This window comes from Melanotaenia boesemani, chromosome 17 (assembly GCF_017639745.1).
Source record: "Melanotaenia boesemani isolate fMelBoe1 chromosome 17, fMelBoe1.pri, whole genome shotgun sequence".
NCBI lineage: Eukaryota > Metazoa > Chordata > Actinopteri > Atheriniformes > Melanotaeniidae > Melanotaenia > Melanotaenia boesemani.
Genome location: NC_055698.1, coordinates 9,111,856 through 9,139,729, shown reverse-complemented (window position 1 = coordinate 9,139,729; position 27,874 = coordinate 9,111,856). Strand labels below are relative to the sequence as shown.

The 27,874-nt window shown below is 37.3% G+C and overlaps 2 protein-coding genes across 12 annotated transcripts; both read left to right on the top strand.

Annotated features, from left to right (window-relative positions):
* The first annotated feature begins 1,040 nt into the window (after positions 1-1,040).
* Positions 1,041-16,999, top strand: LOC121656283. Of its 10 annotated transcripts, XR_006013380.1 has the most exons (9): positions 1,041-1,227; positions 2,031-2,075; positions 4,265-4,302; positions 4,405-4,500; positions 5,096-5,382; positions 5,473-5,603; positions 5,809-5,893; positions 10,863-11,015; positions 11,122-13,039. XR_006013380.1 is itself a non-coding variant. In XM_042011315.1 (8 exons), exons 4-8 carry the CDS (start codon positions 13,981-13,983, stop codon positions 16,109-16,111), a joined length of 981 nt encoding a protein of 326 aa, XP_041867249.1. In that variant the 5' UTR covers positions 10,864-11,015; positions 11,122-11,289; positions 11,762-11,858; positions 11,956-13,980; the 3' UTR covers positions 16,112-16,999. The 10 variants fall into 10 exon arrangements, 9 of the variants coding, with proteins under 9 accessions (XP_041867250.1, XP_041867249.1, XP_041867247.1 ...); XM_042011315.1 differs by lacking the exons at positions 1,041-1,227; positions 2,031-2,075; positions 4,265-4,302; ... (2 more) ...; positions 5,473-5,603; positions 5,809-5,893 and adding exons at positions 14,127-14,146; positions 14,224-14,338; positions 14,452-14,628; positions 15,446-16,999 and having other exon boundaries at positions 10,864-11,015; positions 11,122-11,289; positions 11,762-11,858; positions 11,956-13,983; XM_042011313.1 differs by lacking the exons at positions 1,041-1,227; positions 2,031-2,075; positions 4,265-4,302; ... (2 more) ...; positions 5,473-5,603; positions 5,809-5,893 and adding exons at positions 14,127-14,146; positions 14,224-14,338; positions 14,452-14,628; positions 15,446-16,999 and having other exon boundaries at positions 10,864-11,015; positions 11,122-11,313; positions 11,762-11,858; positions 11,956-13,983.
* A 5,460-nt stretch (positions 17,000-22,459) lies between these two features.
* On the top strand, positions 22,460-25,030 carry LOC121656285. Of its 2 annotated transcripts, XM_042011317.1 has the most exons (5): positions 22,460-22,878; positions 23,013-23,029; positions 23,129-23,243; positions 23,333-23,506; positions 24,057-25,030. In XM_042011317.1, exons 1-5 carry the CDS (start codon positions 22,867-22,869, stop codon positions 24,681-24,683), a joined length of 945 nt encoding a protein of 314 aa, XP_041867251.1. In that variant the 5' UTR covers positions 22,460-22,866; the 3' UTR covers positions 24,684-25,030. The 2 variants fall into 2 exon arrangements, with proteins under 2 accessions (XP_041867251.1, XP_041867252.1); XM_042011318.1 differs by lacking the exon at positions 23,013-23,029 and having other exon boundaries at positions 23,127-23,243.
* Positions 25,031-27,874: the final 2,844 nt, after the last annotated feature.

The following is a 27,874-nucleotide window of genomic DNA, read 5'->3' as shown; positions in this document are numbered from 1 at the left end:
CAAATCACAAGCACCATGAAAAACTAATATAAAATAAATACATTTGCTTATGGTGATGTTAACTACAGTAAAAATGTTCATGAGAAGTTAGTTTCACTTAAGAAATGGTAATGTAATAAGATTTTAATGCATATGATTGTAGATGATGACGAGCTGATAATTTTGATATATGCAGTAAACACCTGATAACACATTGTCATCAGAGGAGTCATCTATCTATCATAGAAACATCATACCAAAATATCATCTACAGACATGGATCTTTTGAGAAATCACAAGTTTTGTGGTACCAGCAAGTGAAATTTTGGGCTCTGGCCTATGGACTATAAAGAGACTAAATGTTAATGACATGTAAAATTTGATAAAGCAGTGGTGGGGAATCTTGGCCCTCGTCCTGCAAGTTTTCCATGTGTCCCTGCTCCAACACACCTGATTCAAATTAATGAGTCACCATGCAGAACTGGATTGGCTGTTGGGTGGATTTGATTTGAATGAGGTGTGTTAAAGCAGGGACAAATGGTAAACGTGCAGGACAGCAGCCCTTGAGGACCAGGGTTCCCCACAACTGTGATAAAGTAATCTTTATACATCGTCGATTAGGTATAAACCAGGGCTACACAATTCGATGCCAAGGCTGCGACCCAGCAAGTTTTCAATGTATATCCCTGGTCCAACACACCTAACTCAAATGAACGAGCCATTGTGAGAAACTTGACAGGCTGACAGAGTCATTTAATTTGATTTAGGTGAGTTTTAGCAAGAATACATTGAAACCCTGTTGGAGCGCAGCCCTTATAGAACCAAATTAAGTAGCTCTGGTAGAAACCATGCACCAGGCTACCTCATGTAAACTTCTGCTTCAAATAGTTTAATTGGCTTGAAAGTATTGGTAAAATGTTGAAATGAACCCCAATTATAAACTGCTATAGCCTACTTGGATCTTAACTAGAAATTATTTCTTATTCAGACTAGGACCTGCAAAGCTTTGTTATAAAATCATTTATAAATAGAAGCCGTAAAGATGAGGACTGGGAGGGCAAAGCACTTTCTGTTGGCTACACACGTCATGGTTTTAAAAAGTTCCTCTGAACAAGTCAGTGAAGGCAACACAGCACATGGGAGTGGCGCAAGCGGAAAATATAACGAGAACACGAACACGGAAGTTAATCCGAAAACAAGACTGCGCCACAGTTTTCGACAGACAACGAGGGACAACCAGTTGCTTTGGTAATTGGCTGTTTTTAATTTCTATTTATTTAAAAAGCATTCATGACTGAATATGTTTTAAATTGTATTTATTTATGTCTATTTAATCGCCTGTTTGTGTCCAAACTTAATACTTTACAAATTTACTATAAACAGTAGGTACTCGACGTGTTTCTCATGTTGGTAATATAATAATAATGCTGGTCATTATTACAAGAGTAAAGGTGATCGTTTTGTTCGCATTTCAGATTATATTAGGAAAGAACAAAGGCGGAAAACCCCGGAAAAGACGTCGGCTCTCTTTCTCTGAGGAAACGCAGACAGAATGTCCTCTGCGGGTTTCTTGTTTGCGCTTCGGTGTCGCAGTGAAAAAAAACACGCGTTTACAAAGAAAAGACAAGGAAAACATACAGTGGACACTCTTTACGTTTCTTATTAATAAGAATATGTAACGAAATATTTTTTTCTATTTTTTAATCTGTAATCAATGTACATTATAGAAATAACATTAAAATGAGTTTTTGCGAAGCAAATACACATTAAATAGAAATTAACTAAACTTAAATAGGAGACACCTGAAACTACATTTGAGGAACACCTCGTGACAATTAGTCACTACGCAAATAAAACGATACCTTAAAAAAAATAAAAAATAAAATTGAGTAATGTAATAAATGTAATAAATACCATTATTCATTTATTTCTTGGCATTTTGTCTTTGTTGATATGAAGTTGAGACATTTATAGGACAGAGAAACATGTTATATTAGATCAAAGTGTTAAATTGTCTTTTTCTTACAGTTGGTGAATCTTTAATGTTTCAGGTTACAGAGGATCAAAATGGAGACGTGTCTTCAGAAGAGTAACATGTGAGTAGTTTACCAGTTTTACAGTGCACAAAAACCCCCGTGGTTTATTCTCACTTCCTTTAGTTGTTTTTGAGTTATGCAAATGCTTTCATTATGTGGGGAGTGGTTCATATCTTAGTCTGAATCATCTGCCACCGCCATGGAAGGGTGGTGGCAGATGTGAGTGAGTAAAGGTTACTCATAGAGAAACTTATCAGTTTAATCAATTTGGTTAAATGTGAAACAACAGATTTTAATTATACACTATGGAAAGTTTCAGTACTTTGCTTGGAAAAAAAGGAAGTCAGCAGTGGTGACCAATAAATGTTTTAAATTCTATTCAATATATACAATACCAGTCAAAATTTTGGATATACTTACTCACAATGGGTAAGTGTGTCCAAGTGTGCTTTTTCCCCACCCTATTTTAGACAGGATTGTCAAGCGTTTGTCAAAATGAAAGAAGTCATTTGTTCTCTGAGTCATTTGACGTGTCCCAGCATTTTATTTGCAAGTCATCTGGTTACATTTCCTTTGAAGGCACTCCCATACGGAAAGACGTCTCAAGATATATCAAGGATTTACTGGGAATGGCTGCAGAAAATACTTCTGAAATCCTAAAAAGAAGCTGAAAAGCATCCTTATGGAGGAAATGTCACAAATATCAGATCAACCTGTGAATCTCAGGAGGGCAGGAGACAGTACGCTGTTCAAGAAGCGACTTTTATTTTCACTTCACTTTGTTTGATCTGAGTCTAGATGAGGCAGCTCTCCACACTGTGGCCACCTGCAGCTTTCCGTTTGTGTACAGGATGTACAAGCTGCAGCCTGTTATCTAGCATTTCTCCATTTTCTTTTCTTTTTTTTTTTCGCCACAAGCCAGACCACAGTTGAATAACATGCATACACAGACGCGCATAGCACACAAATGAAACTAGGAAGTACATTGTGCAGCCTTACACAAACTTTTAAATGTCTATATATAGATAGGCATCTTTGATTAATATTATTCACTTATCTGTGTGTATGGTTATTTGTCTAATACTACTGATGTGTGTGTGTATTGATTTTAAGTTATCTTTTTTTTATTGTTTGGACTGTAACACATCTTATTTACTTATATTCTTATAGTATTTTAAACAGTTGTACTTTCTATCAATGTGTACCTCAAAAGTAGCTGAGAGAGGCTCAGGTTCCCCACCCACTCACCCCACCCCATATGATCCTGAATTGGATTAAGTGGGTGGATTAGCAATGACATGTGCAATGTGATTTATAGGACTGATAAACTCAGATCTCTTTGTGCCGTTTCTGGCATTGGTTGCATCCAAATACAAGCGATGCGTAAGGCCCATAAGACTCCAGGAGCAACCTCGGTGCAAGAGGAAGTGTAAAAATTTAAAATCTGAAACGCAGAAATTGCCATTAGGAGAGGGGAGTGGTAGCCTTGTGGTTACAGAGGTGGGCTTGGATCTGGAGATCTTGGGTTCAAGTCCCTGGGCTGGTAACCAAGGTAAACCACTGTGGGCCCCTGAGCGAGACCCTCAACTCCCCCCAACTGCGTCCTGGGCGCTGGAATCTGGCAGACCACTACTCCTAGTAACTAGGATGGGTTTAATGCAGAGAAAGAATTTCCCAGCTTGGATTAAAAAAATAAAAATACAAGGATGTGAAAGCAGAATGTTTCAGCTGAAGTGGATTCATGGAAATGTGGAGTTTCAAGGTTGCAGATAAGTGAAGGATGACCCATATGAAGATGTTTTGCCAATCCCAGGAACTGAAAAAAACCGGTTGGATCTGGATGACGTTCAACTCACCGTTTCCACCAAACCAGAAGAGAGAAGAAGGCGCAGGATGAAACAAGTAACTACAGATGATATTCTTGTATGACATTTCAGAACAAAAACAAGTAAACATTGGCATCTTGTTCGTTTAAGACCTGCAGCAGACAATCCACAGTAATGAGAACATCACTACTGACCGCAGAGTTTAAGGAGACAGCAGCGCTTTTGTTCAAGCTCATAGCTGTTGAACACAAACAGAATAAGTGGTGCTGTGGGATTCAGAAAGACATGACTCAGATGCAAAGCAACATTAATTGTCCATTGAAACTTAATGGATCATCATAAAATATGTACAGGAGCAAATAAATATAAACGACAAAGTTGAAACTTTTTTTATTAACTGTACGAATGTATTTTGTCTTTTAGGTCATGTGCAGAGTTCCCTCGGTGCAATGGGATAACAGGTAAGCTTCACCTTATCTGTTCTCTGTTCCTCTCCCTTAAAAATAAATAAATAAATAAAATAACATTTTTTTTTTCTTTTTCTTTAACTTTTCTGTCTGTAGGTACATCGTACCTGAATTGGGTGTCAAAGAATGTTTCAAAGTTCAGACGCCAGACAAGACAACTAAAGAGTCCAGCTGGTGCTAAACTGACAATAGGTATGGCGGTAAAAATGTGCCAAAATGACCAAACTTGTAGATTTGATGTGAAAACTTGTAGAATACAATGTGAGAAGTTGCGTATCAAAAATCTGAACTTGTATGTCAAAATTTTCTGCTGTAAAGAAAACTCACACACACGTGAACTGAATTTGAAGTTACAGAGAAAAAAATAGTCCATCTGACAAATAATCTTCCATAGTTTACTTGTAATTAAATTTTTTTTCAAGTGTTCATTTTGCTTTACAACCTCAACTTAGCGATTACAACTTCCTGAATCTGCTGCTGCAAGTCACAAATGTGCTCTCGCGAGTCACAATAAAACTGTGGCCTGACTTTTGGCTCATTCCTTGCGAGATATTTGTGCCAAAACTAACTTGTGTCTGAAGATGTGAGAGCAGAGGGAGGGGGGTTCGGGGCTTAACCAATCAGAGTGAATGGTTGTGAGTCCAACGTGGGTCATCAGTAGTTGAGCCAATCAGAGTGACATTCAAGTTCAGATTTTTGATACGCAACTTCTCACATTGTATTCTACAAGTTTTCACATCAAATGTACAAGTTTGTTCAATTTGGCACATTTTTACCTTCATAATAGGACATCTGGAGGACACCATGTACAGGCACATTCCATCTTCAGTGGACCGGTGGGGGAAGTTCTATCTTCCCACGACGGTGAAGATGCAGGTTATCGGTTATGTGGAGGGCACCCCATACCCATGTGACCAGCTTGTTCTGATGACATGTGAGGACAAGAAGATTTATGGCTATGATGAGGAGGAGGAGCTGCACTTGGTTGCTGAGAGTCTCAATGACCTGCTCGATAAGGGGATCGACTACCCAGCATCCCGGAGCTTTTACAAAGGGGAGGCCTTCAAACATATGGTGAGTTGTTGTCTGACATGCAGTGGCATATAATTGATGAAGGATCATGTGGGAACAATGACCATTTTTGGTATTTTCTGTCATGTTTAGACCAGGGAGGACTGGGAGAAGGTGAGGCAAGGTCCTGTGGGGAAGAGGTTGGATCAAGAGCATCACAATCTGGTGTCAAAGAGCAAATCAAGACTGTTGGAGAATCTCAGAATCAGCAGCGAGAAACAGAGGTATTATTCGCAAACAATGCCAGGTTGAAAGTGATATGTAAATGTTACTGGGTCTTACTTGGAGAGCTCGTAGCTGTTTGTCTCAAAGCAGCAGCGTTCTCATTCAAACGTAACGTTGATACTTCTAGTTGTTATCAGAGAAAACAAATCAGTGTTTCTATGCTGAACCTGCTGAGTGACCGCAATCATTCTCCCTCCTCTCCAGGTGTCATCAGCAGTACGGCAACTCCCTCCCCGACAACGTCCTGGCTCGATTTGCGCAGAAAGGAGGAAGCTAAAGATGTTCAGCAGTGTGTAGCTTTTCATCAATATGTATTCTGTGAATACACACATCTGTTCCTCTTAATGTGCTTATAGGGCGCATTCACACTGGAGCTGTTTGGTCCTCTTTAAACGAACCCCAGTCTGCTGGTTAATACGGTTTGTTTGGAGTGATGAGAACGCTCATCTGCACTCAGAGAAGTGACCTGTGGTCCGTCCAGTGAAACAAGAAGAGGAAGTGGATAAAATAGTCACTAATGAAAGATCTAAAACACAATAAAACATCAAATAGTAACACATTTTAAAATAAAAATGGTTCAGTAGGGATGCTGACAAACTGCATTAGACTTTAACACCAAAGTAAAAACAGAAACTCTTAGACTCATTACTCCAGTGTTTACTTGTGATGAAGGAGCTGTTTTAGGTCCTGGCCAGTTGTTGAGCTGGATTTTCTTTTCTTATTGGTCAGTGGTTGTTTCAGGTAATATTGTCCTTATCAAGCAGTTGTTGTAACTCGTGCAGGCAGTTTGGTCAGCCTGAGTGAAGTGAAGTGTGAAAGCAAACCAAACATTTTCCTAATTCTCCCAGTCAAACAGAATCCCCCAGACTATCCTGGTGTGAATGTGCCCTTATACAGCTACAATAATGAGCAGTGGTCCAGGACGTAGAGTAGTTAACTGGAGGGTTGAGGAGGCTCAAACTCCATCCCAGTCATTCTACCGTTGCATCCTTGGGGAAGACACTTTATCCAGTTTGCCTCCACTGTCAGTACCACGGGTTTATGAATATGAATGCATGTTTGATGGTGGTCAGAGAAGGTGTTTGTGCTGATTGGCATCCCTGTTTCCGAGAGTCTGCCTCAGGGAAACTGTGGCTACACGTTATCTTACCACCACCACCAGCCTGTGAATGTTAAATAAGTTAATTACAATTAAAAGAAGTAGGGAGTAATACTTGGGGGCAGCAAAACTAACAGGTACTCAGAACCAGGCCACAGAAGTGAAAAGGTTTGCCTTGTCAAACAACTCAGCCCTCAAACATTTGATGGTGGTTGGAGCAAACATGGTATTGCAGATAATTATTTGCATTATTTAAAAAAAAAAAAAAACTTTCCTCTATTTTCTCAACTGAAGATCTGCTGTGTTGCAGCATGTCACTGCATACATGGTAGCTTGGCAATGTATTCTCCCACAGATCAGCAATTTAAATTTCTGTCAGGTAATTCCAAAATAGCTTCCAAAAAGCAGTAAAAATAAAAAAAAGCATCAGGTTTTAAAGCTTTGCAAATAATGCCCAGCAGAAAGTTATCTAACAAGTCTGAAAAAAACTGATCAATGGGAGGGTACACTGACCACCCATCCATGTGTGCTATGACGTGGACACATGAATGCTCTTTAGTGTTGAAAATTGTCACAAACTGATGCAAAAGTGGTGTGGTATAAAAATACACAGTACAGCATTTGCACACAAAGCTAAGAAATTTGTTGAAATGTTTCTCTTCTGTTGGTTTGGTCTGAGTAGCTGTTAGACCCTCACAAGAATTTGCCCCTGGTCTGCCAAACCTTAAAGTTCTGCCTGCTAACAACAGCAACCCCTTGAAAGTGAGATATTACTTTTCAAAAAAGGCTATTTGCATCACATTTTTAAATGCAAACTAATTGTCACAATTAAGAAAACAGAAAATCTGAAATCTGAAACTATAATTGAATGGCATTAAAATCGTGCCTGTTAATCACCAAAAACCTCCAAGCCTGAAGCACCTCAGCTTTGCTTCGAACTGAGAGAAATACAAGATAAATGAGTCAAGAGAAGAAATATGTTGAGATCTTATGTCATATTTGTGAGGATGAAACATCAAAGGGAGATAAAAAATAATTGCAAAACTAAAAATAAAAGGCTAAGGTCTTGGAGAAATAAACAAGTACACCAAATGAATAAAAATATTAAAACTAATGCATAAAATAAGACCATAGAAAACTCACATTAATCCTTTGATGCTCAGTGTTCACTGTAGAGGACCTCTATTTAAAAGCTGTTTTCTTGTGCATGAGCGAGATGGTATGTTGGCAAATTGGCCATTTAGTCACATAAGTCAGTTATCCAATACACTGCCACCCACTGAAAAATAAATAATTCTCTAAATATACATGCATTATAATTACTGAGTTTGCCTGAGTGATGAACGGGAAAAGGAAGGTTCTACTGCAATTTTTGTTAAATATACAATTATATAGCATTTTTAAGCGATATATAAAAAAAGAAAAACAATGTCTGTACATGTTTGTAAAAGTAAAATATTTTATGTGGAAAAAAATGTTGCACTGTTTTTAAAAATCCTTTGCCTCGGGTCCTTTTGAGCATGAAATTTCCTTTAAATGATAAATAGTTTCTGAATAAGACAGACAGGCCTGTTCATGAACTTTAAAACAAGTGTAATTCTCATTTTAGTCTTACTCAACATTAGTGCTGCTGGTATTTAAAGCACTTTACTTGTGTTTTTATTAGCAAAACCAGGGGACAGATCATTGTTATAAAAATCTGCCCTAAATAGAAGAAAAGTGTGTTGAAGTCTCTGCATTGACGTGAGAGAGATGGTCACACTGGATGTTTATTTTAGAGGATCAACAACATCATTATATGTCTAATGTTGGATTCAAAACTTTTTCTGCTTTATGATTTAATGCCTCACATACACTTCAGAAAACTGTGTTTGTGTGCACGTTCAATAATTAAAACCATAAAAGTAAAATTAATATACTGCAAACTATGTACTGTATCTATTGTGTGGATTTTTTTCTCTCTTTCTCTTTACAGATGTCCAGTAAGAAATCAAGGAAATAATGACAAAAATGAGGCAAGTCAAAGTGTTTTAATCTGGTACCAGAGAAAGGTCACACACATCAGTTCACACATCTGCATGTAGGGAATTACTCCCTCTGCAACGTGAGCTCCGTATTTCATACCCTTATCTTACACTCCTTTGCTGGGCAGATGAAACAGTTGGAAACTCAGAACAACAGCTTCTACTCTACTTTCCGTTTGTTCTTCAAGATTCAAGATCTTTATTGTCGTTATGCAAGCATAACAAAATTTTAAGGTGTGTCTCTGCTTGGCACACATTAGAAAATAGAAATATAGCAGGCAGGTGTTTCATTTCTCAGATCAGTCTGGCTTTGGGTATCAAACATACCTCACACTATGCTTACACCTATCAAATTGTGTCATGAACATACACAAAAGACATCATGAGATATACTTGTAAAATATGAAATACTTGTATAAGTAAGGGATAATGCCCAACAATAATGCGTCAGACGGTTTACGCCTCCGCGTCGTCCATTAATTTATGATAATGGTTACCTCGTCGGGCATTATCTCGCTTATACCATGGTCCATTAAGAAAGAAAAAAATATTAAATATATTATTAATGTGTTATTGTTGTTGTTTTTACCAGTAAAATCATAAGTTTTTTACAAGAAGCGGCTGAGTGGACTATTTTGTTGTGATGTGTTGCCAAGGTAACTGCTCTGACACAGAACCTGCAGCTCAGTCGGCTGCAGTTATATTACGTAGCATTTCAGAGGGCGGGTGCAGCTCTTAACAGCTTGTGTGTGTCCAGAGGATGATGCGACATGTTGTTTTAAACAGTCAAAGTCCACAGATAGTTTCCTACATGTTCAATAAGCCTGCAGGCTGCTCTGATCTGGCAGGCCTGTAGCCCGGTGTCTGAGTTTCTTTTGCCACGGTTACCAACTACCGTTTAGTTAGCCCAATAATTTACAGTAATAAGGCTACTTGGCTGGAACTTCCTGCTAATTGCTGGGCTCCAGCTTCACCTGGACCCTGAACTGGAATAAGTGATATAAAAAATGTATTAATGGTTACAAGTGATTGAATTAAGATTATCTAAGACCAGTTATTAAGCAATTATCCAGTTTCACTTCTACTCCCAGTATAACATAGAGAACAAGTAGCGGTATTAGTGGGTTTCTCTCCATTTATTGTCCACTACACTCATTGTGCCAACTTTACCATTAAATTCTAATCAAATTTTATTTATAAAGCACTTTTCACTTAACAAGTAGCACAAAGTGCTTTCACGACAAAAGATTTTTTGAAGTTAAAAACACAATGAGGTTAGAACAAATATTCAAAATAAAACTGGCTATGGCGGGTCAAGCTCTCAGATGTGATGGGAGGGTGTGCAGGTGAGATGGGGTGGTGTTGGAATGATACACTCGATTAATATGATGCTTAGCTGGAAGGCCTGGGGTTGGAATTGACTGCTTCTGCTTTTTGTTTTCTGAAACCCTGCCTCTAGTGCTACGGAGGTTAGCAACTGAAAAGGGGTGTACCAACTTCATTGTGAATAATGATATTAATTTACAATGTATAATAATATATTAATATTACTGTGACACAGGATATTAACATAACATTTGTTAGGGAGCACAAAGATTGGACTCTGGAGCAATGGAAGAAGTTTCGTGTGGTCTGATGAGTCCAGATTTATCCTGTTCCAGAGTGATGGGAGCATCAGGGTAAGAAGAGAGGCAGATGAAGGGATGCAGCCATCATGCCCACTGTACAAACCTGTGGGGGCAGTGCTATGATCTGGGGTTGCTGCAGCGGATCGGGTCAAGGTTCAGGTGTGGGTTCAGCAACATTATGTGCCCAAAGAATGAGGTCAGCTGACTGGATACAGTGAATGAACATTTTAATCCATCAATGGATTATTTATTCCCTGATGGCACGGCCATATTCCAAGATAACAGTGCCAGGATTCATCAAGCTCACATTGTGAAACAGCGGTTCAGGGAGGAGGAGAAATTTTCTGAATCTGGAGAAAGCATAAGGCACACATGCATGCGGAGAAGAGCTGTGGTTGCTCTTCCTACATTTGACCTTTAGATCAGTAAAAGATTATCAACGTTCAGACTGACAGGTTGGATCATAAACCCATGTTCACGACTGAGAGATCTATTCTTCTTTTTCAGATGCATCATTCTCTCATTAAGTAAGATGCAGATGAACAAGCCTGTTGTCTTCTGGGTTTGGGTGTCCTCTCTACCCCAAATTTATCACTGCAAGTAATAGTGTGATCCAGAGGCAGCTTAGATGCCACACAGCCAATGCGATGCATTTCCAGGGTATGTTGATGAGAAGTCATGTACCATCATGTGTAACAGTAATGTTGATAATTGTTATTGCATGTGTAAGGTGTTGTATTGCTTTGAGGTTTGTTGCTAAGCTTAGCATACTATTCCATTCTGTGTTTTTATGACCGACAGCAGACTAACCAGTACGAGATGTTCAAGGGCTGGCTGCACAAAGATTGTGCTGGAAAATACCACAAATATCTCAGCCATGACTCAGTCTACAGTGGATCTGCATGTAGACCAGAACCAGAAATAAGATGAAAATGTGATGAAGTAAACCTGTCCTTCTGTAAGAACTTAATGTTCTTTTTTTTAACACAATAAGAAAATATCAGTTTTGGAGAGTTACTGATCTCACATTCTACTTGTTAATGTGAAAAAAAAGTTTTCCTTTGTCTAAAACCATGTCCTGGAAAGACAATCCTAAAAGAATTTATAGTTATTGTAAAGATAAAATAGATTTTATCCGTTACAAGCTCTTATTTTCATCACAGATAATCAGCTGAATTATTTTCCTGTCTATACTCTGAAAATGTGTACTAATAAATAATTGAACAAATAGTTTCTAGAGTGACTCTAGCTGAGTAATGTCTGGTTTTCATAATAACAATCTTCTGTAGGATCATGGAGGCTGTTGAGGGTTCTGGTTGTATTTTCTGAGGATCAGGTCAAGGTAACTTTTACATGGACATGTAATTACATTCTCTATGATTAATCCCTTTACACTTTTATTCCAGATCTTCCATGATGATTGGATCAATGTAAGGATCTGTTCCGGCTGTTTTCTCCTGTGGTAAAATAAAGCTGAGAATGTTGGAATTTACTGACCAGCGGGTAAATGAAAATGTCATCGGTCACGTGTATGTATGTGTGCACACGTGGACATAACATAAAATGTCAATGTATTAATTTTTATTTTTTTTATCAACAGACCTTTTAGCAGGTGAGAGTGAAATATATCAACCTCCCGTTATGTGTTGGCAGAGGTGAGGACCCAAGTGCAGGCAGTTAAGGTCAGGAGGCAGATCGGTGCAGGTAAACGGGGAACAGGGAACCACACACAGCAGGGAGAAACCATGAAGATCTGACAAGGGAAAACTGAAAACCATGGTGTATATATGCACAGAGGGAGTAATTAGGAGCAGGTTAAGTGAATGAAAAATCAAACGAGGTGAACTAACGAGCCAGGAACAGAAAAGACAAAGCACACGAGGGAAAACAGGAAAACTTAACTTAACATGACAAAACCAAATACCCAAACCATGATCTAAACAGAAACTAAACATGACAAAAACCAGAATTATAAACCAAAATCATGACAGAACTAAAACATGACAAACGCCAGACTATAAACCAAGATACAAACCAAAAGAACAGACCAAACCCAACACAGGAACCATGAAACCTCCATCCATCCATTTTCTATACCACTTAGTGGCTATACATATGTACGTGTGTGTGCGTGTGTGTTTATGCCTTGGTATTGTTTGGATATCCTAGCATTATTTCAGTTTCATTATTATATACTTACTGATCTAATTGTACTTTAAGTACTACATCTCTCATTGTACTTAAACTGTTGTTTTTTATGTAGTTATAATTTAACTTTATCGTGTAAACATTGTATTGCTGTCACACTTAAATTTGTATATTGCCGATCATTAAAGATTTACATGTGATTTTTATTATTTCCATATGTATGTTTTGCACTCTATAAGAGTTATATCAGTCAACTGCAATTGTGTCACTGTTTGACTCATATATTCTAATACTGTTAATATTATTGCATTTTTCTTACAAGTTATTAAATAGATTCCACTTGTGGGTGCAATGATGAACAATAAATTAGGCTATGCTATGTCATATGGCTTTTAAACCAGAGAAACGTAATAAACATTATTCTTAGTGTTAAACAAGGACAATTCACATCTGCTCTGGAGTAAAACCTGGTTTTGTTTTTACCTTTAACAATATTTTTTCTGTTTATTATTTTATTAAACTTACTGTTAATCCATCCCTGAGCATCTGTCTGTGGTGAGTGAACAGTTACGTTACATTTAAGTTTCAAACTTTTTTCACCATATATTCAACTTTTTAAAAAAATCTCAATCAGCTGCAAAATTTACAAACAATATTTAATCCGGTTTAAACTCACCAACCCTGCGACCCTGAATTGGAATAAGTGGTGTAGAAAATGAACAAATTAATAAATGAAACCTATTTTAAAAGCCACTGGCTGCTGTATTTGTAGTAAACAGTTATTTCCTGACAGAAAGATTTCTCTTTTTAAAGGTATCATACATTTGCAAATCCCACCTTTTACCCAGTCAGACACAATATATCTTAATTAATACACCAGTGTTTTAGATGCTGACTCCAGGTAAGCTGAGTATCGGTGTAGGCCAGACCTGCTTTAAATAAACTGCAGCCATCATTAAATCCTGTGTTACTTTGTCTGTGACATGAAAACTACAATTAAAAGAAAAGTCTGTTTTTGAACTTCTGTTATCACACTTACTCTCTAAAGTAGATAATCTTGTAAAGAGTCGCTGTACTTTGCATTCATGTTAGTAGCTTTGAGAATTTTCCAAAGTACTTTGTGCTCTTGGTAAACAACATGTTTCTACACTCCTCCCCGACGTTTAGCAGCTGGCATCTTGTGTGTGTTCATGAGTTGTCGCCACGCCTAGCAAACTTGACTCATCACTTCCTGATCGGTTCAGTCGAGAGCAAACTTGTGAAGTGATATACAGTAAATCTGTCACCGTCCATTTTATGGATGTGTTTTATTTTAAATAAGTCAGTTGCATGTAGGTAGAGCTTATATTCCAAAGTAGCTGTTAAACTTTCTGTTATCTAAGTCTTGGTTAACATCACCTAAAGGACAGCAGAGAGCTAATTTGACTAAAAGGGAAGTGCAAAGTTTTTGCTCAGTTTCATTTACTGGAAATCCACAATGGTGAGTGGCGGCTCATGCACTTGATTTTTCACATTATCTTTTAATAGATCTTAATGATTATTTCTGCATTTCTAATTCTATTGCTCAGTCTTGAATGATATACTTTAAAAACTCATTATTCATGTTTATTCCAACTTCATCAGGCTGCCGAACAGGACATGACGTAAGTCAACTAATTTACTGAACGTGAGATTGTTGTTGTTTTCTGCTTTTTAATTCTCTTTAAATAATGGATTCTAGAGAGGACTATCTAGAAGATGAAGAGGTTTTCAGAAGGAATGCTTACCTACTTATTGAGAAAATGGTGGAACTGAGTAACCGGACCCGAGAAGACACGTCAATGTTAGTGGACGAGGTATGTCTAATAAACACAAGACATGTTGCTGTTATTTACTGCTATTTAGAGCAGATGATACTTATTTTACAAGACAGAAAATGATAGACTTTATGTGTTATTGAACTTTACAGATTCTTCACAGCATCTTCTTTTTGGGACACATCATCTTTCCACCATGCTCCCTGAAAAGTCTTTTAGATGATGACGATGAGATATATGAACACTTGAATGACCGCTACCCCGAGCCTTTCATTCGCTATTCCTCTCAACTACCCCGACGGAGTCCACTGTCATGTGTGCTGGACATGGTAGGATTTTAATATGTTAAACAATATGTTTCTTCCTTATTAAGTTGTACACACCTTCTCCTTAAGTTTAAATGATCTTTATATTGTGATTCTCTATTTGTTGTATTTCACAAATGGAGAGCATGAAGTAGGTAATAACATGGCTGTTGTTTGATTATTTAAGTCATTTTTATATCTCCATGGCAGATTTTCAATTTTATTTTTAATTGGAAAATATTAATTCAGACAAAATGTGTTTCCCAAATTTTAGAATACTTGGGGAATTCTTACACTATTACTGACTGTAAGCCTGTTTATAGGTCCTCAGACAGATTTCCCTAATAGCCAAATTATGTCAAAATGAGGGGTCAAAAAAGACTGCAACCAGGAAGAGGAGAGATAAATCTCAACAAAGCCCGACAGTCACGTGTACGATCACATCTGTGCTGTTTGCTAAACCTTTTTACATTCTGCATATATCTCGCAAGAAAAGCCCTTTGAAGGTCTGTGCTGCGGTTGTAGAGTACTTCCTACTTCAGCAGCGTCGGTGTGTGTATGAGTGTGTGTCTGTGTGTGTGTCTTCCTGATTCACTGACTCAAACAGGATGACACTTTTTTTTTTTTTTTTTTTTTTCAAACACCGAACCAGGAAGTTTGTCACCTTTTAAATTTGAGGTTGCCTGTAACTTTTTATTTCCTTATTGCTTTAATTTCTTAGTTAAATAGATTCAACCAAGTACAAATTTTGTGGGGGGAAAACCTGGTTAAGTTTTCAACAGCTGAACCAACAGCACATGTTTTAGAGATAAACCTGTTATTTCTCATCATTTACTTGCAGATTGTCCACCTGATCCAGCAAGAGAATGAAGCGGGGATAATAGTTCAAATCAAAGCTCTTACACGAAAGCTGATGGACAAGACAAAATCAAAGATTTTGTTTTCCACCACATTGTGCATCTCTCGTACTTCAAGTTCAGTCCGGTACTACGGGGTCTCCATGTCCACGTTTGGTCGTCCTGCAGGGAAAATCATGGTTGCTGCTTCCTGTTTATGCAGCACCTGGGATGATTATGTAGCTGATGCAGTGATGACCTACTATCCCAGTAAAGAGAAGAAGCCATACTTTGATGGAACCTTCCAGCTTCCTTCGAATGTCACATGCCAGGCAGTTAACATCAGTAGTGGAGAGCGAATGAATCCGTGTAGATCATGTGGAAATCTGTTTGGCTTGCACACAGAGAGCACACAGAAGTGGGCCTATGGTAACTGTGCTGAGGTTGAAAGTGTGAGCAAATTGCTCAAAAATGAAAAGCAAGTTAGAGATCAAGTACAACCAAGATCCAACTTGTTTACTGAAGAGGGCAGGCAGAGAGCCAAAGAATGTGTTTTAAAAGATCTCAAGAATTTACTGAAAAATGTCGGCTTTGAATGGGACAATAATTTCTACACCCCACAAAGAGCTAAAACCATTGTTTCTACAACCACTGAAGAAGTAGATGGATAGACTTACAGGTTCATTGTTTTATTTTAAAGGTCTGATAGGAATAAATGGTTTAATATTAAAAACAGATTCTACTGTTGCACATTGCTGCAGCACGTATATTCTTCCTCTTTTGCTTTGATGTTATGAACAGTCAGCTAATGAAGGTGGAGCACCAGTAAAGTGAAAATAAACATGTTCTCACAGAAAACAGACATTTTCACATGATCTATTTCTGGTTCATTGCCCTCTATTGGATTATATGTCACTGAAGTTATAGTCTGGGGTCTCAGTTCAGGTTCATCAGTTCATACAGAGTTCAGGAAAAAGGCTTTCTCCATTTTTGCTCCATCATCATTGAATATGCTACATAAGGACCTGCAATTTTTAAGTTGTTTCAGGCATCTTGTACATACATTGGCAAATTGTCTGGTATTTACCTCCACCAAGACGGAGGTCGTGTATTTGGCGGAGTTAGTTTGTCTGTCTGTCTGTAACTCAAAAAGTTATGGATGAATTATTATGAATGTTTTTAAATGAAATAAGGAACAAGTGATTAGATTTTGGAGGGGATCCGGATCACCACCTGGATCAAGGAACTTTTTGGAGGATTTTTTACTGTGGGGAGATCCATAGAGCTTCTAGCTAAAAAAATAATGCTCACAATCATTGACAAAAAAAAAAAAAAACAAATGAATAAATAAAATAAAATAAACAAATTACAATGACTTGGTGGAGGTCTGCGAGTCTCCGAGTGCTTTAATTTATTGTTTATTTTTATTTTGTTATTGTACTTTTTTTTGTTTTGACTGTAAATGGGGCAGTTTGTGTAACCCATTTATGTAACATGTACAACATCAATGGAAAGATGATCTTTTTTTTTTATCAAATAAAAAGTATGTTTTTAAACTACGTGTTTGACCTTGATGTGTTTTATATCCCCAAGTTAAACTGATCTTGACATCCGTTCTATAGTTCTGTGTCTAGTTTAGTGGTCATTGGCATCAATAAAGGGAAAAAAGAGCTTCTGACGAGTGCAGCACTTTACTTGTTCACTTCTGGGGTGTGCAGGAATATTCTGAACACCACTAGCATCATATCACAAGCACCATGAAAAAACAATATAAAATAAATACATAAAATACATATAATCATTAAAAACATAATAAACACCAGTTACTTCACATCTCTCGTTTTCGTTCTTTTTTCTTTTTTCTTTTTTTTTTTACAGGCTTTTATGGGAATATATTGGATTTTATTACCTGCTTGGTCGATGTTTTTGGTCATCCCTGCCCAGAAAAACCGTCTGCAAATTGTATCTCTGGTTTTTGTCTAACCAGTATGTGCTCCTGTAGGACTCAAATGAAAATCTATAAAAATGGCATTATCATCTTCTGCAGCACAACCCACTTTTGTTTTGATGCTCCTCCTAGCCCTTTGATATGGTACAAATATTCTCCTGAAAAGATACTTTACAAAATAAGAAAACTTTATTCGTGCCAGTATGATACCATGTGAGCTAATCAGTAAAATAAAATAAAATAAAAATAATCAGACCAGAGCAATTTAAGTCATAACAAACATGGAATTCTAAATAAATATTCAGCTTAGAAAATAATACTTGTGCCAAACTAAACTTTAAATGTAATAAACAGGTCGATATATGTAGGTAGAGAATAGAAAAACCAACAAATTAGCAAAGGGCAAAAGTTTATAAGCCAAGTAACAGGCCTAAATTACACTAGCCTTCAAGATATACATCTTGACCCTTTTTGTCTTATTTCCAATTTTTGTGCCTTAGTTGAGTCCACTTTGTATTTTCCAAGACTCTTGTAGAACAAAATTGCCTCATATAATATAATATATAATGTGTGTGTGTTTGTGTGTGTGTGTATGTTGTTATTGAGTGAATTGTGGAGCGTTTGACTTTATTATGATATCTACTTACAAGGTATGTAGGTGGTCATTAGGTTCCCTTATCACACAAACAGTTCTAGGCAACCTTCAAATTTACACTGCCAAATAATGCCTCCACCTCCTTGTGCTGAAAGACACGTTTGGATAAAATTCTTTTTCCTACATCATATTAAGTGTGTTTGGAGTCATCAGTGCAAGTCATACATGTAACTTACATACTGGCATAATAAATCAGGGGATGCTAATCTTGGCAAGCTATAAACAAAATACATCCCTCCTCCTGGAGCCTACATACAAAGAGGTAGGGTTGAAATGTTGTTTCCTACTTTATAATTATTCTGTCTTTACTCATCAGAATGAGTTTTATAAATGCAACTTATATATTAAAGCTCATTAAGGGGGAGTGGTCATCTTGTAGCCTGAGGGTTCGATCCTCGGCCTGTCGAGCTCATGTCGAGGTGTCCCTGAGCAAGACACCGAATCCCAAATTGCTAAATTGAAAAAAAAAAGAAAAAAGGATTGGGCTGCACGATGGTGTGGTGGTTAGTACCGCAACCTCACAGCAAGGAAGTCCCTGGTTCAAGCATCCGTTGGGGGGATGTTCAAACCTGGAATGCAGTGGCCTTTCTGTGTGAAGTTTGCATGTTCTCCCGTGTATGCGTAGGTTCTCTCCAGGTTCTTCGGCTTCCTCCCACCATCCACAGACATGCATATTAGGTTAATTGTCACACTCAATTCTCCCTAGGAGTGGTTGGTTGTTTGTCTCTCTGTGTTGGCCCTGCAATGGACTGGTGACCTGTCCAGGGTGTACCCTGTCTCTCACCTGCTAAAATGATAGGCTCCAGTTTACCCGCAACCTGTCATGGATTAAGTTGTACAGAGAATGGATAAATAAAACATGGGGAGCCATATGAAACTTGTGAAAATAGCACAATGGGCTGTAAACTTTTTCTTTTTCATTAGCAGTCATTACTTTTGTTTTTTGATTTATTATTAATTCCCAGAAACTGTAATTTCCTAGACTTTATCGAACCTTTAACACCAGTGCCATGAAGTTTCAGTATTTGGAGGCTAACTGGTAAACTTCAAATTCATTTTTCAGACTTAGTGAAAATAAATAGCTATTATGACCATTATTCATTTCCAGTTAAGGTTGGCCTACTTATATAGGAATACCACACATACAGTAGAAATCACAAATAAGACAAAGACTTTAATTTAAAAATCTGGAGAAATAAATTGAAATATTTGGATTTGTGTAATGGTTCACTCTAGAAGACCTGGGAAATCAGCCACACACACACTAGAATAAAGGCAAGACCAAAAACAGGGTTTATTGAACAATAGGGATGCAGATGCAGTATTGTAGTGGTTACGCAGGGAGGGGGCAGTAGAGTCCTGTCAGTATTGGAGGGCAAGGAATCCAGAACCGGGGGATCCCAGGAGGAAACAGTGGTGGTCCACAATCCACAGAAAGGCGAGGGTCGGGCAGGCAATGGTCATAACATTGAGGCGGGAGGCAGATACTTATTGGGGCAGGCAGGGTTCAATAGTCAGTCCGAAACAGAGGTCGTATCCAAATAAGCAGCAAGCAAGAAGCTCCAACAGGGGACAAGGCTCCAGATGGAGCAGATGAGCCTGATTAGTGAAGTGCAGGCAGCAACCATGACAGATTTGATAACTTTAAAAAAATTCTTTCTTTTTTATTTTCTTTTGTTTTCTAGTTTATCTGAATGCCGTGTTTAAACGCTTGAATGAATAGATAATAAATACCTGAGAGCTTTTAATTGTTATTATTATTAATAGTAGCTAGAAAACTAAAGCTTGCCCCAAGAGTATCCCACTGATGCGTTTACGGTATTAAATAAAGGGCAAGACAGCTCACTCATCTATGGGCAACATAAGTTTCCTTTCATCATTTGTGACGATGGAGTTTTTCTTGTTTTGGTGGATATTCTTGATGTGCACATCATTTTCCTAGCAGGAAACAGGATAAAACATAAGTACGTGAATGCAGCACGGAGGGGAGTGGCTAAACGTCAGACAAAATGTAGATTCAGCGTAGCTGAAGATAAACAGAGTGTTAACAGGACGGTGTGTGTGTGTTTGAACGCTAACTGCAGACAACTAGACTTATTTCATAAACGTATGAACCGCCTGATCCGCGTGAATTTATCTTTTCTTGATAAAGGCCTCCGAAAAAACCTCTGGTATGTACCCTAACATTATATTAACTCATTGGTTGACGCAGCTACCAGGTTAACTTGTTAAACAGAGTTGGTTTAATTAATCTACGTTTATGTGCTGGGTAGGTCTGTTATTATTGTCACGTTATCATGAAAAACAGCAGCCCTGCTTTGTCACGGTCATGTTAGTTTCATTTTCAAATCTCCTGTAGGGGCTGCTAAAGTCTCCATTAAAAAAAAAAGACAATAACTTGTTTAAGACCGCTACCAGTGAAAAGTTTGGACACGTTTACCTGTTGGATTTAATGGGACAGTGTGTCCAAACCTTTGACTGGTACTGTAGTTTTTAAATTTAGGTTAAGAACTGTCTTTTTCAGGCCTGCAGGTAACTTAGAAGTAATTTGAGCAACTTTAAGCAGTTATTTGTCTATGCAAACATGAACGGCTTTATTGATCTGTAATAGAAACAATAGGGTGTGAGACTCATAATAAAGTCTATGTTATTATGTGTACCAATACTTTAAAGTTAATATTCTTAATAACATTAATCAGAAGTAGTGAAATTAAGTGCTTTCTTAAATTGCTTAAAGTATGTGGATGTTTTTATGTAGGTGACAAAGAACCAGGATGGCTTCTGTATTCATGAGGTATGTACCTGAGACTTTTTCACCTTTGTTTTAATGGAGGCTCAGATTAAAAGAAAGGAAATTAGCCATTTTGTATTTTGAAGCTGATCCTTGTCACAATTATGGACCATGTGTGGAGATGTATTGCAACCTCACATAAATGCTGTTCACATTCTTTATTTCTGTCCCCCCTTTATATTCTCCAGTGTGCGTGATCCACTCGTTATGCAGGATCTGGGGAGGTGCAGGATGACAGAAGGTTAATAACACATCTTTACCTCACATAAAATGTCAAACCTGTCACACTTTGTTGCACGTTGATATTTTCTGTCTTGTCTGACTGTGTTGCAGGTGAAGAGTACCTGGGCAAGGTGTCAAAGTTTGTGTCCTCACATAAATACAAACGTTTAGCCTTACAAAACCCATGTGATGCTGTTTTAAAATTCATAGAGCTTGATGATACTATTTACAGTGAGAAACCAGATGAGGTTAATGGCTGGGGGAAATTTTACCTCCCCAACAGTGTAAACATGGTGGTCTTAGGCGTAGTGGAAGGCACATCATGCCCATGTAAGCAGCTTGTGCTAATGACATGTGAGGACAAAAATGTGTACGGCTATGATGGAGAGGAGCTGCATTTGGTGGCTTCCAGCCTGGATAATCTGTTTAAAGGGAAGGAACTGGAATACCCAGCATCCAAGAGCTACTACAATGGAGAGGCTTTCAAAGATATGGTGGGATGTTTGTCATTTACTGAGAAGTGAGTGGATTCCCTACTAGCAGCATCTAATAGCTAATGTCTTCTTTTTGTTATACTTTTTCTGTGTAGACTGAGGGGGACTGGGCGGAAGTGAAGAAGGGAGCTGTGGGGAAGAGTTTGGAGCAAGAGCATCGAAAACTGGCAGAATCAAAAAAGTCAACATTCTTGGAAAATCTGAAGTCACAAAAATAGGTGGATATTTATCTCAGCTTTTGACGCTTATGTTCATGGGATGCAGAAATATAATTTCCATGCAGGTTTTGACATAAATTATGTTTTGGCTGATGATGTAATGCCTTTCATTATGTTTCATGGTGTTCTCTTTACAGATGCTGGTGTATCCCAAAATAAAGGACATGCTTTAAAAGGCTTGGAATCATGATTATGAAACACTGATCAGAGCAACTTTTTACTTCATGTTTTCCTTTTGACTTGTTTCTAATGCTGATATCAATATATTTCCACTGTATATCAATATGTCAAAGCTGCATGTAACATGATACGACTTATGTTGTGCTCTCTGGATTTCTAATTTGCTTACCGTGAACTGTTGAAGACTGAAGTATTCTGACAACAAGGACAGCAGGAAAACGTGGTTGTGTGAGACAGCAATGATTAAATCAGGAGGTCTTAAATTCTTGTGATTTAATGAGTGTACGACTAACCCATTTTTTTTTTCATAATCAAACTTGTTCAGACTGACACAATAAAGTGCTTACAGTAAAGAGATTTTTCTTCTTTCTTAGTTGCTAGCATTTTTAGTGAAGCCCACAAGTTTAAATTTCTTTCCACTCTGACCATTGCCAAAGGTTGCTGCTTGGCACTTATCTTAATGATTGATGTATTTAAAGACAAGAAAACAATAACATTACTGGTAAGCAAATAATAACATTATAATATAACCACTGAGATATCTTCAATCAGACTTTTACATAAAGGAATTTAGTTTAGCTACAATTGTCAGCAAGAAACGTCTCATTTATAAAAATGAAATTATATTCTAAAAGATATAACACGATAAAGGTGTGTGTTGCAATGGCGTGAAAACCATTTAGATATGAATATATTTCCATAAACGGCTTAGTTTTGTATTTAAAAGAAGTTATAAGTTTAATGGGCGTCATCCTTTGAGTCTGTTTGCTTTGACTGACAAAGAAAAGCCCAAGTTCAACGATAAAGGAATTCAGCCCACGGTAGTCAGTTTTACTGCAAAACACGTGACAACTTGTTTCAGGCTTTGTCTCTGCTAACAGGTTTCACTGCTTTTTAGTTTCGTTCTTAGCAGCAATCATGGCAGCAAGGGTGAGTCACAGATTTCTGATGGCGTCCTTTCAGCCTCTGTTTGATATTTTCAGCTTTAAGATCTTCATTTTTATGTTAATGAAATGTTGACTTATATGTTCACCTTTGTCTCTTTTCTATGATCGATCATATAGGCTGATGATCAAAAGAGGTGAGTCTGCTGATTCTGAGCGTCCAAAAATGGGCAACGTCAGAGTTATGATGTGTTTGAGGGTTATAGGATTTATGTATTATTGTTTTTCTGCTTTAGAAAAGAAGAATTTCTGAAATCTCAAGCGCCTTTCACAACAAACGCGCTAAAGATCATTATCCAGATGGTTGATTGGTGTAATAAAACTCCTGGAAGTAAAGACCTGGTGGATGAGGTGAGTTAAATTAAAGGTTTTTAAAATTATCCTCTAATCTTGGCTAACTAGTTTTGTTTTGACAGCTCAAATGTGTTTTTACTCAACAGATGCTTCACAGCATTTTATTTCTAGGAAAAATCAACCCAGTCTCGTTTTCTCCTAAAGACATTATCCCTGATCCAGATATGTTAAACGCCTTAAAGGAGAAATACAGCCGAGCTTTTGACTGCTATCTGACTCACCTTCCAAGACGAAGCCCATTCTCTTTTGTTCTGGATATGGTAAGAATCAGAGTAAAACATTTGAAAATGGCAACTTCGTTAAATAATGACCATAAAACATACCACGATGTAATTTTAAAATCTAAACAAAAACAGGTGTACGAACTTTCCACAGTCATTTCTAATATCATAAATTTGGTGGAAAGGAAATGAAGTTTCTTCCCCTGTAATTTGTACAATCTTTCTGACAAACCAATCAATATCTTGATAGTAATTTCACTAGACTGGATCATGACATACCACACAGTAAACCTATACAGCGTTATTAGGTTTAAATGAAATGTTAAATAATAAAATGTAAAAAGCTCTTTAAAAGTTTGGTCAGCAAACATAAATGTGTATTTATATATATGTATATATATATAAAAAAGCTGTAACATAATTGTTATTAAGTATAAATATCCATGTTTCCACTGAGATGTAGTGAAGTAAACATTTTCTGTAAACTGTCATTGAACTGCGACTCCTGTAAAGTAATGTGTTCATTCTAGTCCTGGAGTAAAATCACCAACTCTCCTTCAAACACTGAACATCTGTTCACTGCTTCTAGATCGTCCTGCAGAAGAAACCAGAGAATGAAAACCAGATTAAGACCAGTTTACAATCTCTTGTTCAAACTCTGGATCCACAGTTTCTGGTCTCCACCACCCTCTGCGTTTCAAAATCCAACAGATCAGTCAGCCGCTATGGAGTCTCCATGTCCACCACTGGTCCTAATGCTGGGCAAGTTGTGATTGCTGCCTCCTGCTTGAGCTTCTGGGATGATTACGTAGCTGGTGCAGTGATGACCTACTATCCTGAGCGGGGCCATGAGAAAGATAAAGGAAAGAAGGAATACTTTGATGGAACCTTCCAACTACCCAAAGATGTGGCATGCCAGGCCTATAACATCCAGAGTGAACAACCAATTGATCCTTGTAAATCATGTGGGAATATGTTTGGTTTGAGCACAGATGTCAAAAAGGAGTGGCCCTATGGTAACTGTGCTGAGGTTGAGAGTCTGAGCAACATGTTTACAAATGAGGAAGAAGTTAAAAATCGATCTAAACCAACATCAGAGAAGTGGACACCTGAGAACAGGCAGAAAGCTAGTGAAAGTGTTCTTGATAAGCTGAATCATGTGCTAAAAATGGTTAACTTTCGAACTTGGAAAGGTGGATTCTACACAGCACAGTGATAGTCTTCCAAAAAGAGATTATGCTTTAACACAAGCTGGTATTATGTCTGTTTAAATCTGATTCATTATCAGTGAGGATTTCACTGTTAGAATAAAATTCAACTTAACATGTTTCATCATCTTAGTCTGTTCATGCTACAGATTAATCTTTAAAATGTAATTTTGGATTTTAATATGATTTTATTCTGATTTTATTGTGAATTTTACTTTTTATTGCTGCCATTTACTAATTTTTAATGCTTTATTTGCACCATCTGTAAAGCTTTTATTGTTTTATGTAAAGCACTTTGGATTGGCTTTTACATGAAATGTGAAACACAAATAAACGTGCTTCAACTTGCCTCACAGCTCCTTGTTATGGGTCTGTTTTTATCTTGTTTTTATTATTTTTTTTGTTGTTGTTTTTGTTGTTTTTACTTACAACACATCCAGTGACTTGCGTGTGACCATGAAGATTTTGAAATGTCTGTGTTGATCATATTTTTAATGATAAAAAAAGATTATTTCAGTAACCTAAAAATTGTTTATTTAAATTGTATTATCCAAAATCCTTAGTGCCTTCATATTGCACTTTTTCTATGCTTCCTGGTACACACATTTACCACTAGATGGCAGCACAACCACATTTAACCACATTTTAACTTTCAGCATAATCAGATTATATATATATAAATATATATATATATAAATATATATATATATATATATAATCACCAACAGTGTCAACAACTGAAACAAAGGTGGTATAAGTACACCCTTAATCCCAAAAAGTTGGAAAGTTGGGACGCTGTATAAGATGTGAATAAAAACAGAATGCAATGATGCAAATCATATTAACACATATTTTATTCACAATTGAACACAAACAACAAATACAAATGTTTTACTGATTCATGGAAAATATGAAACCCTTTTTTAATTTGATGGCAGCAACACATGTGTAAAATGTTGGAACAAGTGTTGTTTACCATTGTGTGGCTTCTCCTCTTCTTTTAACAACTGAGACCAGTTGCTGGAGTTTTAGAAGAGGCATGTAGTCCCATTCTAGTTTAATGCAAGATTTAATAGTCCTGCTCAAATCTTTTCTATTGGTGGAAGTTCTGGTCTGCAGACAGGTCAGTTCAGCACCTGGACTCTTGTGAGGTCATGCTGTTGGTGATGGATGCAGTATGTGGTTTAGCAGTGTCTTGCTGAAATCTGCTAAACTTTCCCTGAAAAAGATGTCTGGATGGGAGCAGATGCTGCTATAAAACCTCCATGTACTTTTCTGCATAGATGGAGCTTCACAGATGTGGAAAATGTCCACACCGTAGACACTGATGCAACCCCATACCATCAGAGATGCAGACGTTTGGACTTCCCTGAAAACAAGCTGAATGGTCCCTTTTCTCTTTATTCTGCAGGATGCAGCATCCATGGTTTCCAAAATGAAAGATGCTTTGGTCCAGAGAAGACACAAGTGTTTCTGGACTGTGTTGTCTTATGACTTCTTTCGCATAACAGAGCTTTAATCTGCATTTGGAGATTTCACAGGACCTGTGTTCACAGATAGTGATTTCTGATAGTGACCCTCTGCTCATCTTTACATCTGAAAGGTTCTGCCTCTCTGAAATGCTCATGTTACTTTCCTGTTACTGATTAGCCTAATTATCTGTCAAACAGTCCTGTAGTTGTTTTTGATTTGTACCAATTACGTTTTCAGCCTTTTGTTGCCCCATTTTCATTTTTAAAAATGTGTTCTTTCCATTCAATTCAAAAAGAGCTAATATTTTCCATGAAATGGTGAAATATTGGTGAAGTATTTAGGTATTACCATTTATCAGAATCTGTCATTCGAGACACACATTGAAAAGCATATATGCTGAAAGTAAGGATGCATTTCTGTTTTAGGAATAAATCCAATTTCTCTTTTAAAACAAGAGAATATTTGACATCAGCTACTTTTTTTCTTTTTTCTTCTTTTAATCTCTGCTGGATCTGTTATTTTTAATGCCTCTGGTTAAAAGACTAGACCCTCTGTACCATTTTTGCTCTTTTTCTGGTCCACAGATGGCAGTCCTTAGAGAGAGAACAGAACTTGGGGGGAAAAAAGCTTTTAAATATGCAGCTCCTTCCACTTGGAATAACTTTCAACTGATTTTAAATTAACAAAATTGATCTCTCTGGGGGAGTTTAAGTTGAATCTAAGAACTCCAGAAGGAAAATCCCCTGGTAAATGTGGCTGTTTTTAAACCTCCTTGTAGTATTCAACCCACGCTGTATTTAATTTACCTGATGTTGGCGGCTACGTTTGTTTACTTGTTATGTTTTAAAAGTTGATCTCTGTTTGTTATGTGGTGAACTGTGTACTTGTGGATGTGCTGCCTTTCTTGGCCATGTCACATCCCTAAGATTTCTAATCTCAATGAGGTTTTTTATCTGGTTAAATAAAGGATAAATAATTAAATAAAATGTCTCACTTTCAACATCTGATACGTTGTTTATGTTCTATTGGGAATAAAATACAGGTTTATGAGATTTTTAGATTATTGTAATTTTATCTTCATTTTTATTATACACATCATCCAATTTTGGGGGGAATTGGGATGGTACAAATCACAGAAAATAAACAACTATTTAAAAAAATCCCACAGAAACACAAGGAATCAAAAACATGGAAACTATTGAAATCTCTTTGGACCTCTACTGCAGTAAGAACGGCATGTAGAACTTATGTAATATGTGCACACAGAAAGCGTATGAAGGCAGAGTTCAGCAGGGCCTCCTTTAGTAAAGATTTAGTAAAGTATTAATAAGTAGGGGATTGGTTTCATCTGGCAAAGATCCTAAACTTTTTGGATCCAGATATTATTTATAGGAGCACCTCATACACTTCAAAGCAGCTGTAAGCTGTACATTTAGTACATTTAGAAGTTATCTTTTGGCCTCTATTTAAACTTTTAGGTGCAATAGTTTGCCTTAAGTAACTGAGTGTTTATATACACTGTCTCTTTTGTTTGTGTGGCCATGCTCCTCTTCAGCTGACTACATCTACTGGTTTCATCCATGAAATGCCAGTTTTCTTTGACACCAGAGACAGGAAATATGCTGTGGTCCAGAAACAATATGAAGAGAAAATAAGCGTCCAGTCATGAGGTTTTACTGAAGAGGGGGTACAATGTTGAAATAAATAACCTTCCCTAAAACAGTGA

Coding starts and splice junctions, on each gene's coding strand:
- LOC121656283 (XM_042011309.1), top strand. Junction 14,339..14,451: donor CGTCAATGTTAGTGGACGAG/GTATGTCTAATA, acceptor TGAACTTTACAG/ATTCTTCACAGCATCTTCTT. Junction 14,629..15,445: donor TGTCATGTGTGCTGGACATG/GTAGGATTTTAA, acceptor ATTTACTTGCAG/ATTGTCCACCTGATCCAGCA.
- LOC121656285 (XM_042011317.1), top strand. Junction 23,244..23,332: donor GTAAAGACCTGGTGGATGAG/GTGAGTTAAATT, acceptor TTTACTCAACAG/ATGCTTCACAGCATTTTATT. Junction 23,507..24,056: donor TCTCTTTTGTTCTGGATATG/GTAAGAATCAGA, acceptor CACTGCTTCTAG/ATCGTCCTGCAGAAGAAACC.